Below are 11,516 nucleotides of genomic sequence, written 5' to 3'. Positions count from 1 at the left end.
AACGAATGATCTTCATTGAAGCTTCGCTTTCTATGCGTTTGTGAACGTACGTACCAACTCAACGAGTACGACATTCGACGTATCTCGTGTCTCCCGTGGCAAGTGTCGTCGTCATAAGTGGTGCGCGATGAAGCTCGTGAAGAGGTTATTCTGCTTGTTCCTTATGTTCGCCGGCGCGAATGCCGGGGGCCCAACCCTTGTTCTTCTCGACAATCTCGCGATCAAGGAAACTCATTCGATATTTTTCAAGACATTACAGGGTAATCGACAAAAAGTCTACTTTTCTAATTGTCGTATCTAGACTGCTCCTAGCGGCATTTCTTACGAGCGTTACATTAAGTCAGTTGAATGCATGGAATTAAATGCATGTATGAAATATCACTGTATCGAGGACGTAGGAGATTAATAATTAATAACAAATATATCCATATTTTCTTGAATATTAAGATAACCATATCAAAACCTAAAATATTGATTTATTTTCAATATTTTTGAAAAACGCTTTTACACTGCTTGTCGTTATGAAATAAATGTGTTCTTTGACTTTTAAAGTCAATTTTATTTATACACGAAAAATAAAATTTAATCACTGGGATAACTTGGTTGAATTCATAATTTTAAAATTGTTCTAGATAGCGGTTATATCCTGACTTTCAAGTCAGCCGATGATGCAACTTTGCAGCTCTCTAAATATGGCGAATATTTATATGAGCATCTGATTATATTTGCACCTACAGTAGAAGAGTTTGGTGGTGCTCTGAGCGTAGATGCAATAACGGAATTTATAGATGGCGGTGGAAATGTTCTGGTTGCTGGTTCCTCACAGTCTGGTGATGCTCTACACGAATTGGCATCGGAATGTGGCTTAGAGATAGATGAGGAAGGTTCCACTGTAATTGATCATATGAATTATGATGTTTCTGATAGTGGCCAACATACTACTATAGTAGCAGATCCAGCAAATCTGATAGATGCTCCTGTTATTGTTGGAAGCAAAAATATCCCTCCATTGCTGTATCAGGGAACTGGCTTAATTGCAGATACAGATAATCCTTTAATTTTACGTTTATTATCAGCTTCTACTTCAGCATATACTTATTATCCAGATCAACCAGTAAAGGAATATCCACATGGTGTTGGCAAAAATACATTACTGATAGCAGCTCTACAGGCAAGAAATAATGCTCGAGTTTTGTTCTCGGGATCACTATTTTTCTTCAGCGATGAAGCATTCACCAGTCCTATTCAAAAAGGACAAGGTAAAAAGAAGGATAATAAAACAATCAAATTTTTTTGTAAAGAAAAAAGGAAAACAAATTTTTTGAAATTAATAAATATAATTAAACTGGTATTTAAAAGAAATGAAAGTAATTCCATTACATGTTTAATGGGATTTTTAATGCCCCCTTTATTATAATTTTTGGATTTATTAAATAAATTCAAGAAACATTAACTTTTATTGCTAATTATTTAATAAACATAATAAAAATAAATTCAAAAACTTCACACACACACACACACACACACACACATACACAGCATAAAAATTCTACTCAATCATGTAATTATCAATTTTTATTTTGATTAATCATTGAAAAGTTTTTAAAAGAGAAATAAATTATAGGTGGCCAAAGATATGAAAAATCAGGTAATCAGATGGTAGCCAAGGCCATGGCACAATGGGTATTCAAGGAGAATGGTGTCATACGCGTATCGTCTGTTCATCATCATCGGGTCGGCGAGACGCAACCACCGGCCGCATATAAAATTATGGATAATGTGGTGTACTCTATCGAAGTCGAGCGACTATCAAACAGCAAGTGGGTGCCCTATGAGACGAATGATTTGCAGTTGGAATTTGTACGGATCGATCCGTTCGTGCGTATGACTATGAAGCCAGTGGGCAATGGTCGTTACGAGGGAAGATTCAAGATCCCCGATGTGTACGGAGTATATCAGTTCAAGGTGGATTATACGCGCGTCGGACTGACACATCTCTACAGCACCACACAAGTTTCAGTGCGTCCACTACAGCATACGCAGTATGAACGCTTTATACCGAGTGCGTTTCCATATTACATAAGCGCGTTCTCCATGATGGCTGGAGTATTTCTGTTCTCTCTTGTGTTATTGCATTACAAAGAGGACACAAAGCCGAAGTCCGAGTAACGTCTCTGCGTTCGTCGGTCATCCGACTAGATATTCTTTCTTAAAAACTGCAATATCATTTTGTTTTTCTTGGAAAGCGTGATGCTAAGAGAAATTTTCGAGAGTAGAACAATTTTTAATACCGACATACACTTATGTAACATCGTTGCACGCCTTGATGTGTGCAATTTTGGTGCTGTTCGTTGATGCAGTATATGAAATACAGCTAATGTAATGTGTCACGAAATGGCATTCCTAAATATATATTATATACATGTTAAGATTTTATATATTTCTTCAAAAGAAAAAGAAAATCTAGATAATTTTCATACAGTTTATATTTGTTTCCACATTTCTTCAGAAAATACAGCACTGTATATAAACCATTGCAACAGGATTGTATGTAAGATATTAATCGGGATAAATAAACATAAAAAGTTATTTACTGTTATTTGGTTCCATTTGCAGGGTAAATCTTTATTTGAGAATGGTGTAATTGTGTGTTTGACATATTTTGAAAGATTCTTAAATATATTTAAATTTATATATAATTAGAATTTCATTAATCTGTAATGGCATTAAAATTATTTTATTTTTCTTAATTTCGATTTCATTCATCATTTTTCGATTGCCGATCTATGTTATTTTTATTAATCCATTCTAAATAATTACAATTATCGAATGTGGAATATAGAATTTTTTCTCACGAGTAATCGATTTGTATTGAAGATGAATTTGGACTTCTTTTATGTGAATAATAAGTTTAATAATTGTTAGCATCACGTTTTGTTTCTTTCGTCGTATATACATTGGCTGATAAGCAGAAGATAAGGCAGAGATATGTAAGCATAAAAAAGAGTATAAATTCTTAGTGTTCACAAAATCGATTTTAAAAATACATAAGCAAATACAAAAATTATATATACATATATATATATTAATAGAGATATATGAGAGATATATTAATAGAATATATTATAGAATATGTAGGAATTAATAGGATAAAAACAAGATTCGATTTAAATATTTCAAATTATGTTACATAGCGTACTGCATTTGTGACGCATGAAAACTTTTGATTTCTTTTGCGTCGTAATGTTTTTTTTTTTTTTTGACAAAATTTATTTTTTTCAATAATTATCGAAAAGCGAAATTTTTGAGATGCATAGTTCGATTTAAATGCGGCGCTAATGACTTCCAATGCTACCAACTTGATTTTTTCAATGATAGTAGCCCAACTTGTTTTCGAACACGCTGATTGGCGCACGAAGATCAGCTGAATCAACGACGCAATAAGAAAGTTGGTGGGGCCGGAGAAGGACAGGCCATCATTTATTGTTCGACCAACCGTCAGTCGGCGTAGTACCTGGTTCTGTTTCTGTTTATTCTCCTGGACCGAGAAGCAAAACGCGGGCCAAAATTGGGTGATACGAAGACCTAAAGGCGTTTCGGACGCATCCGGGTAAGCCTTTGCGATTGATCTAATCGCGGTTCGTTCACGACTGCGAATAATGGAGGGAAAAAAAAAAAGAAAAATCCTCGACATTTCGGTCAATCAGTTCGGAGTCGTTCTCTATCTTCTATTCTCGCGTCTATTTCCTCGCGAAATACGCGTAGTACTCAGCGTAGAATTTTTTTCAACCTAGTAGAGAGAGAGTAGAGTCTTGCTTTCTAAATTATCTGAATTATCCCCTGATTTGAATCGAGTCGTTCGCAGCCGATCGCGCGTTAATCCCGCGCGTTTGTGCGTGAGAAAAAAGTTGTAGGAGACTCGTTGCGTTCAAGTCTTCCATTTGTTGATGGCATATAGAGAACCACCGATATTTTGACCCGAGGAATTTAAAAACTACTTTGCTATTCGATCGATCAAACGTTCAATTATCGCGGACGTTTATGTGAAAAGTGAGACACGAATCATTGTACTTTAATTATAATCGATTATTATTATCGTTTCCTTCATCCGTTCCTGATGAAATCGAGATAATAAAAAAATTGTAATGAAAAACATTAATGTTCAAACGATTTTTATTAACATGACGAAGATGAAACCTCCAAACGGAGCGTTTGGAGGTTTCATCTTCGTCATGTTAATAAAAATCGTTAACCCTTAACCCTTAACCCTTAACCCTTTGTCCGAGCTGTTTCCCATAGACGAGTTAATATTTCGTCATCAAGTAATTTGATCAGTAGATCTGGAAATTTAGTTCCTTTGTCGATTGATTTATATTATTTGAAGTATCTTGTAGAAATTCTAAAAATATTGGCTGATTAAACTTTGTCTCAGTTGTTTGACGAACTTTAAGATTGCCACAAGGCATTATGTTGAATATTTATTTGGGAAAAAGTGACAAAGAAGATTGTAATTCGATTTCAACTTTTTAATCAAGTTGAAAAACTAAGTGAAAAATTAATTATTTTGGTCACATTATTTTATTAATAATGAAAATTAATTATATTGATCATGTTATTACTATTCATCAAATTTTTATTTTATTATCGCTATTTTTATTTATTGGACAATTCATTCATTTTGCGTTCATGTCACCGACAGCTAGAATTTATATTTTCTATCACGTGTAACATTCAAAAATCGATAAACATTTACGTTGGACCATGGGTACGTTGAACTCGCGCAGCATGTATAACGATGACGCAATAACCTTTAACCTTTGATGCAAAAATGCTTCATTTTGATCGTTCATTAAATTCACGTATTTACATTATATGTACTTATATAAATATATAATAATGTATATTTTATATATATAATACGAATAATACAAGAAACAAATACCGAAGTTTTGTGTGTGTGTGTGTGTGTGTGTGTGTGTGTGTGTGTGTGTGTGTGTGTGTGTGTGTGTGTGTGTGTGTGTGTGTGTGTGTGTGTGTGTGTGGTATGGTGTGGTGTGGTGTGGTGTGTGTGTGTGTGTGTGTGTGTGTGTGTTATAAAAATTCTTGTAACAAAAAGTACTTGTTTCTTAGCGATAGAAATGTGATTGATTCAAGAATCCTATTTAGCGTAACTAAATTTTATTTTGTACATTATATTATTTACCTATAACATGATTATGTAATATAATCATGTCAGACGCATAGTTATTATATATATATATATATACACACGACACTCTATACTAACAAATATTATTTTTCTGCGAAATTTTTACATGTAATACATGTGTTTCTTTCATCATTGTGAAAACTCTGTAATATTCTGGTTGCTCGGTCTGAAAGAGACACGAGCTTAAATGTCCTTTGTCTTTCTCTCTTCCCCCTCTCCTCCAAATCATATTAGTCTCCAGTTATCATATATTTCGAGAATAATCTGTATTTGTCAGAATGGTGAATAAATTTTCGAAAGAAGCTTCACGTGTAGAATAAATGTCCACATAAATTTTTCTGTCAAATTTAATTTTAGTTTAATTTGTTTTTTATTTTTTTATCTACTTTTAAGAAGCAATAAAAAGATAAAAAGTAAATTAAATCCAGATTAACTTTTTTATTTATTTTTATTTATTTTTATTTATTTTTATTTTGTTTAAAGCAGACTCTTTTTTCTGATGTAACATTTTTTTTTTTTTTTTAATTAAATCTTAAACATTAAGCCAAACGCAAGTGATCGATCTGATATTATTGGTCAGGTAGCTTGCAACATCTCGAGTTTATTTTTGACATTTCTTGTTCTTGTTTACTTTTGATCTCGCATTTTATTTTTATCTTTTGTGAACGCTTTTCGATGAGGAAAAGGAGAACAATTATCTTATTGTTTTTCGGACGATTCGCGATCAATGCGTCAACCGATCACAGTCCACCGATTCGAAAACGACGCAGAAATTTCGACACGCGTCATTTTTTATCGGAGGATGCGCTTATCTTTGCGATGACGTCAAGATCGCACAAGATTGTCGATAAACGATGTTTTGCTTAATTTGGAAACGACGCATTTTTCGTCTTGCCTTTTATCGTATCATAATCATCATAAATCATTCGAGTCCAATTTCTGTATTTTTTAAGCACTTGAAATTTTGATATTTGTATTTCTGATAATGATAGATTCAGAAAGTAGCGTATTTTTAATATTTTTATGTACATGTAATTTTTATATACATGCAAAATGCAAAATGACATCGTAATTATTGGAATATTTTTTTATAACAAAGTTTTATGGAGAGCCATTTCAGACTTCTCAGATTTAGATAAAATTCTGACTGTCAGCTGTTTTTTTTTATTCTATTGGAATAGAAGTCTTCCTTGAAACTCTACAATCTTCATTTTCGTTTTTGAAAGCATGCTTGTTTTAATCTGACCGTGATGTCGACATTCAATCACCATCGTTTCTGCGTTATGTTTCATTTCTTTTTTTTTTCTTTTTCTCCATATACTTGATATGCTCCGCTCTCTCGCTTTCCTTGAAGATAATCGAGGGAAAGAGAAAGAAAGAGAGAGAAAATCCAAGAAACATACTTTACAGAACAGTGCATCCTTGAGACTGTCTCTTTCCAATTAAGTCGCGTATGCATAAAAAGATGGCATATAGAGTTTGATTGTTTGTCGTCCTTAAGCGAACGTGCTAAAAGAGAAAAAAGATTCAGTCGATCTTGCACAATAATGCGTCTGTTACGTGTATGATACAATTATTTCAACGTTGAAGGCGCGAATGGAGAAATCAAATCACCATGCATGCGAGTATTCGCACAAACTTGCAAATCGTTGAAAAAATGTTTCATCGTTCATCAAAAAAAGAAGTTTGATTCAACTATGAATTGAAACTGAAATATTTTCATTAAATATTATTCGTTTTATGAGATACATAAATTAAAAATATAATTATGGAATTGTTATAATTATTTAATATACTTTTTGCAATGTCTAGAATGATTTTTGTTTAGGATAAATTTACGTCATTATTAAACATTTGTACATTTTAGCATATTTTTTTACTTCATAAAAATTTAAGAGCAATATGTATCGTTCTATAAAATCTTTATTATAAAATAAGAATTTTGTTTTTTCGTTAACGATATTTGTTTGGATGTGTCAAATTTACTTTTTCTCACTGTTTACATTCTGTTTACAGATACAAGGCTAGCCAGCTGCGCCATTCTTGTTGTGTGGTTCTTCTCATCAGCCACACTACATCAGCCATCTCTGGCTGCCGGGTTGTCGTAGTCGGATTGTTGTAGTTAGCTGTTGCGATGTCGCACACGGCAGGAATGGACACGGGCTTGCCTGTACCGGATGCCATCCCTCCGCTCGAAAAATTGCAAGAGGACTTAGTTCTAAACCTCGTCCAGGAGGTCAAATTTCAACCGGACCTCCATCAATTACCTATTACAACTCAGGTGATAATTGTTCTTGTGTAAAGGAAAACATATTGAGATTTTATAAACAGTAATTCAACAAAAGTATGATGAATTTCTTTGTCTATAACATATTATTTTAACACGGGATTCAATGTGGTAAAATTTTTGTGCTTTTACACTTCAGAGAGTACAGATTAATAATATCACTTAATATTTATTTAACCGGTCAATGTTTGCATGTTTTAGGATGATGAAATAACGATCGGTGCTCGAGACAGATCCGCTCATGTACTGAGATGTCTGAAAGTGATGTACGACCTGTCGTCGGATGTATTCTTCATCGCGATCAATTTGATGGACCGTTTCTTGACTAAGATGAAAGCAAGGCAAAAGTATATGGCCTGTATCAGCGTGTCATCTTTTTATTTAGCCGCCATCCAACGGATGCAGTCCATAGATGCCGAACATCTAGTCTCCATTTCGCAGTGTAGATGCACTGCTGATGACTTGAGGCGCATGGCGGAGGTGATACGGAATAAATTGGAATGGGCACCCGGCACTCAGCCTACTACCACCCTGACTTTTTTACAGCTGTTCAATAATATGTTTTACGCGGTAGCGAAACAGATGCATCTCGGCGACGTGTATACTAGTATCGTCAAGGTGAATCATCATTTTTATATAATTATTTGTGAGATTTAGAAAAAAATGTATATGCTTTTTAACACTATAAAAATGAAGCTTTAGTAAAGCTTGAAATATTTGTTACATCATTACACAATCTTATAAATACATTCTTATTAAGATGAAAATTATACAATCAAAATGGCGTGCTTACAATATTGATCCTTTCAGGAATCCGAATTGATTCTTAGATTGGAAATGGTTGCTTGCAATGGTAATTGTGCAAGCCTCAGACCATCCGAGGTGGCTCTAGTATTACTCTATACTTACTTGGATGCTACTGTTCATCGATTGAATACAAATACGGACGCCACCGTGTCTACCGATAACCCATCTTCGCACAATATATCCATTAAGTCATCTTATCAGATGCTGAAAGATGAACTTATGCAATTTGCCATGGGACTCCGAGAGAAATGCAATGTAAGCCCACACTTATTTTATAATTTATCTTACTATCTGATCCTTAAAATTTCTCTATTGCGTTTTAGATCTCTGAAGAAAGTTTCTGTACTACTCATGGGGCAGTGGGCGCCATACTGAGCAAGTATAACGCCCAAGAACAAACACCATACAGACAGAAATTAGTCTGGAGACTCTCATCACGCACTGCAGGTATTTTACGTCCGACCGACAATTTTAGATCCGTGCTACCTGTCATCGCGGAACATGCGCCAACTCCGTCTCCGAGCAGGATCAGGTATTTACCGCTGCTTTTAGATTACATTTAAAAAATGTCATTAGAACATGGAATTATAAAATCTCTTTTTTTTTACAGAAAAAATCGTAAATACGCTCGACGTCATGGCAATAAGAGACGTTAAAACAGCATCATTTTTTTTTTTTTTTTTTTTGAGGTATGATTGGCTTCTGTGAGATGTTTTGATAAAGATTTTTTTATAAATTATATCTTTGATAAAAGATATAATCTAAATTAAATCTTTGAAATGAATTACTGATACATTACTGATATTTTTCCCTTTTTCTTTTAGGATATGGAACTGGGATTTCTTTATTTGATATATCAAATTTTGATATACTAGATGTTTGATATAACAAGTAAGAGCGCAAGATTTTCACTTTTTCCAGTAAGATCAAAATTCTATTCAAAAGTACAAACGTCAATTCATGCATCACAATAATTTTTCTTAGATGTTTCGTTTGTATCTTTCACTGAGATATACTGGCAAGATAATATCATTGTCTTTCACTACGAAAGATATAGTTATATGTTTTGTCAGTATGTGAGTTACCATATCATATCGTATATATTAATCTCAGCTCACGTTTTCAATACATTACACATAGATATTTCGGAGTATTTTTTTGTGCAAATATTTTAATATTTTATAAAGAAGACAAAATTGGAAACTTTTCCCGTTTCAATAATAAGATTGTATATTGATCGCTATTAAAAAGATGGAAAAGATAGAAGGCGAACAGGTACTTAAGCGCTGTGAAAAACAAAACTAAAAAATTGAATTGAAAAATTGATCTTTAGAAAATATTGAAATTGATGTGATAAACATGTCCTTTATAGCTAATATTTAATTAGTAAAACTAATTACTATAAGCGTGTATATTTACAAGACATGTTAAAAACGAAACAAAAAATATAAAAGAAATATAAATTAGAAAAATTGCAAAAATGTTGAGAATTTCGTATAACACGAAGGGTTATTAAAGAAAAAGAAAAAAATTAAAGAAAATTATAAAGTTAGTCGCGACATTAACGACACTAATGACAATTGAATGCGCTAAAACCTGTACCAAATTTAGTAAAAAAAAAAAGATGTTTTATTAGATTTAGTTTTATTGAGTCTCGAAATATGTTTTTTTTTTTTTTATCATGTCTACAGCGAGCAAACGAAATGATTAATAAAGTATATATAGATATATTGATATGAATAAATTTTTGATGAATGAGTCAGATAAGTAACAAATAAAAAAGAGATACAATAATGGAAATTTTAAAAAGAATTCTGAACTTTGAAATGTACACGAGTGTATACGCAGAATATTTAAAAATAATTTTTGCTATCATCTGTGTAATTTAAAAGAAAACTCTATTGTGTTTTTGTATATATATTTCAAAAATAAGTTATTATATATATATTTTTTAAATTATATCGCTTCTTTTTTATACAGAACTCTCTTATACTTTGAAATTGAATTTCCCCGGACGATGATAAATAATCAGGTTTACAATCATCATTGTCTGATTCATAACAATTACATGAAAAAGGGAAAAAAGAACAAAGAAATACTCAAAGTTTGATCTGTCATTTCTTAAGTTTTAATTGATCACGTGATATAGAATAAGCCTTTTAAGTTATGTATATTCTGTATGCAATCAATTAAGGATTAGGAATAATAATCGAAAAGTGAGTAGATTTAACACAAGATTCGAAAGCAGGTGATTTTATTTGGCAAAAACGTTGAATGTTTGAAATGGTCTTTGTATATTTATATATATATATTTCTCATCGATTTGAATCTTACTGTTCAAATGCATTAAACGATATGATCGTTACTCGCAATTTACGGTAGCTCACAATTCAATGTTTGGGAAATTGGTTTGCATTATCTGCATTTGTAACTGAAGAAAAGGGGAAAAGAAAAAAAAATCAATTGTCAATTCAATTAAGTTTGCGAATCTTAGCCAGTTTACTAGTCATAAGTCATACCATTTTCATCTCATGATCTGTGAAAATATATTCTCTTCTTACCTTGTAGCATCAATACATCAAGCAAATTTTATTCCACGAAGCTTTCTTTATTTTCTAATCTCTATTGCAACGTCATATTACGCCAGACATCACGGATATATTTGAAAAGTATTTAAAAGTATCAACTGGCATTTTCACTCGAAACGAACCGAGATATTTTACAAGTATGTGGGAACATGATTTATTTAAACAAAATTGCATATCTCAGGATTTAATTGGTGCTAGAAAGATATCCTATGAATGCAGTATAGCTATTTAAAATTCAGAGATTGCAAGAAAGAGATGAAGAGTCTGATTATATAATATTGAATTCGTGTGTTCTTGTAAGTTGGAATATTATATGGAATATTATTATTATTATTTCCTTCTTTTCGTGAAAAAAGAAGTGTTCTTTTTTTTTTTATAAAAATATCGTTTTCATGTATCATTTGTATATACGTTATTTATTTCATTTAAATAATTTTATCGAAAGAGAACAAATTTTTACTCGTATTACATTACGTGTTTTGAGAATTGTTAATATACTGCAGTTTTGTATGTTATAATAAATATGATAATATATTTCTTCAAAAAACATGTAAGACATTCTTATGTAATGCAAAACACGTAAGATGTAAAACGGTACATTTGCATTTTATATTATTACACTGAA

General features: G+C 32.3%; 2 protein-coding genes across 2 annotated transcripts; both read left to right on the top strand.

The window, feature by feature from the left end:
- The first annotated feature begins 57 nt into the window (after positions 1 to 57).
- Positions 58 to 2,589, top strand: Ost48 (dolichyl-diphosphooligosaccharide--protein glycosyltransferase non-catalytic subunit Ost48). Its single transcript, XM_011635332.2, has 3 exons — positions 58 to 260; positions 633 to 1,259; positions 1,625 to 2,589. Exons 1-3 carry the CDS (start codon positions 128 to 130, stop codon positions 2,167 to 2,169), a joined length of 1,305 nt encoding a protein of 434 aa, XP_011633634.2. The 5' UTR covers positions 58 to 127; the 3' UTR covers positions 2,170 to 2,589.
- An 860-nt stretch (positions 2,590 to 3,449) lies between these two features.
- CycG (cyclin G) lies at positions 3,450 to 10,900 on the top strand. Its single transcript, XM_089072853.1, has 7 exons — positions 3,450 to 3,610; positions 7,226 to 7,490; positions 7,698 to 8,114; positions 8,307 to 8,558; positions 8,627 to 8,835; positions 8,914 to 8,992; positions 9,128 to 10,900. Exons 2-6 carry the CDS (start codon positions 7,344 to 7,346, stop codon positions 8,957 to 8,959), a joined length of 1,071 nt encoding a protein of 356 aa, XP_088928979.1. The 5' UTR covers positions 3,450 to 3,610; positions 7,226 to 7,343; the 3' UTR covers positions 8,960 to 8,992; positions 9,128 to 10,900.
- Positions 10,901 to 11,516: the final 616 nt, after the last annotated feature.

Source organism: Pogonomyrmex barbatus, unplaced genomic scaffold (genome assembly GCF_055798465.1).
Source record: "Pogonomyrmex barbatus isolate J1 unplaced genomic scaffold, ASM5579846v1 scaffold14, whole genome shotgun sequence".
NCBI classification, from domain to species: domain Eukaryota; kingdom Metazoa; phylum Arthropoda; class Insecta; order Hymenoptera; family Formicidae; genus Pogonomyrmex; species Pogonomyrmex barbatus.
This window is presented reverse-complemented; position numbering and strand designations above follow the sequence as displayed.

Excerpts from the sequence above, each read along its gene's own strand:
- Ost48 (XM_011635332.2), top strand. The coding sequence starts at position 128 with ATGAAGCTCGTGAAGAGGTTATTCTGCTTGTTCCTTATGTTCGCCGGC. Across the intron at positions 261-632 it reads ATTTTTCAAGACATTACAGG|ATAGCGGTTATATCCTGACT; the intron begins GTAATCGACAAA and ends AAATTGTTCTAG. Across the intron at positions 1,260-1,624 it reads TCCTATTCAAAAAGGACAAG|GTGGCCAAAGATATGAAAAA; the intron begins GTAAAAAGAAGG and ends AATAAATTATAG.
- CycG (XM_089072853.1), top strand. The coding sequence starts at position 7,344 with ATGTCGCACACGGCAGGAATGGACACGGGCTTGCCTGTACCGGATGCC. Across the intron at positions 7,491-7,697 it reads AATTACCTATTACAACTCAG|GATGATGAAATAACGATCGG; the intron begins GTGATAATTGTT and ends TGCATGTTTTAG. Across the intron at positions 8,115-8,306 it reads TGTATACTAGTATCGTCAAG|GAATCCGAATTGATTCTTAG; the intron begins GTGAATCATCAT and ends TGATCCTTTCAG.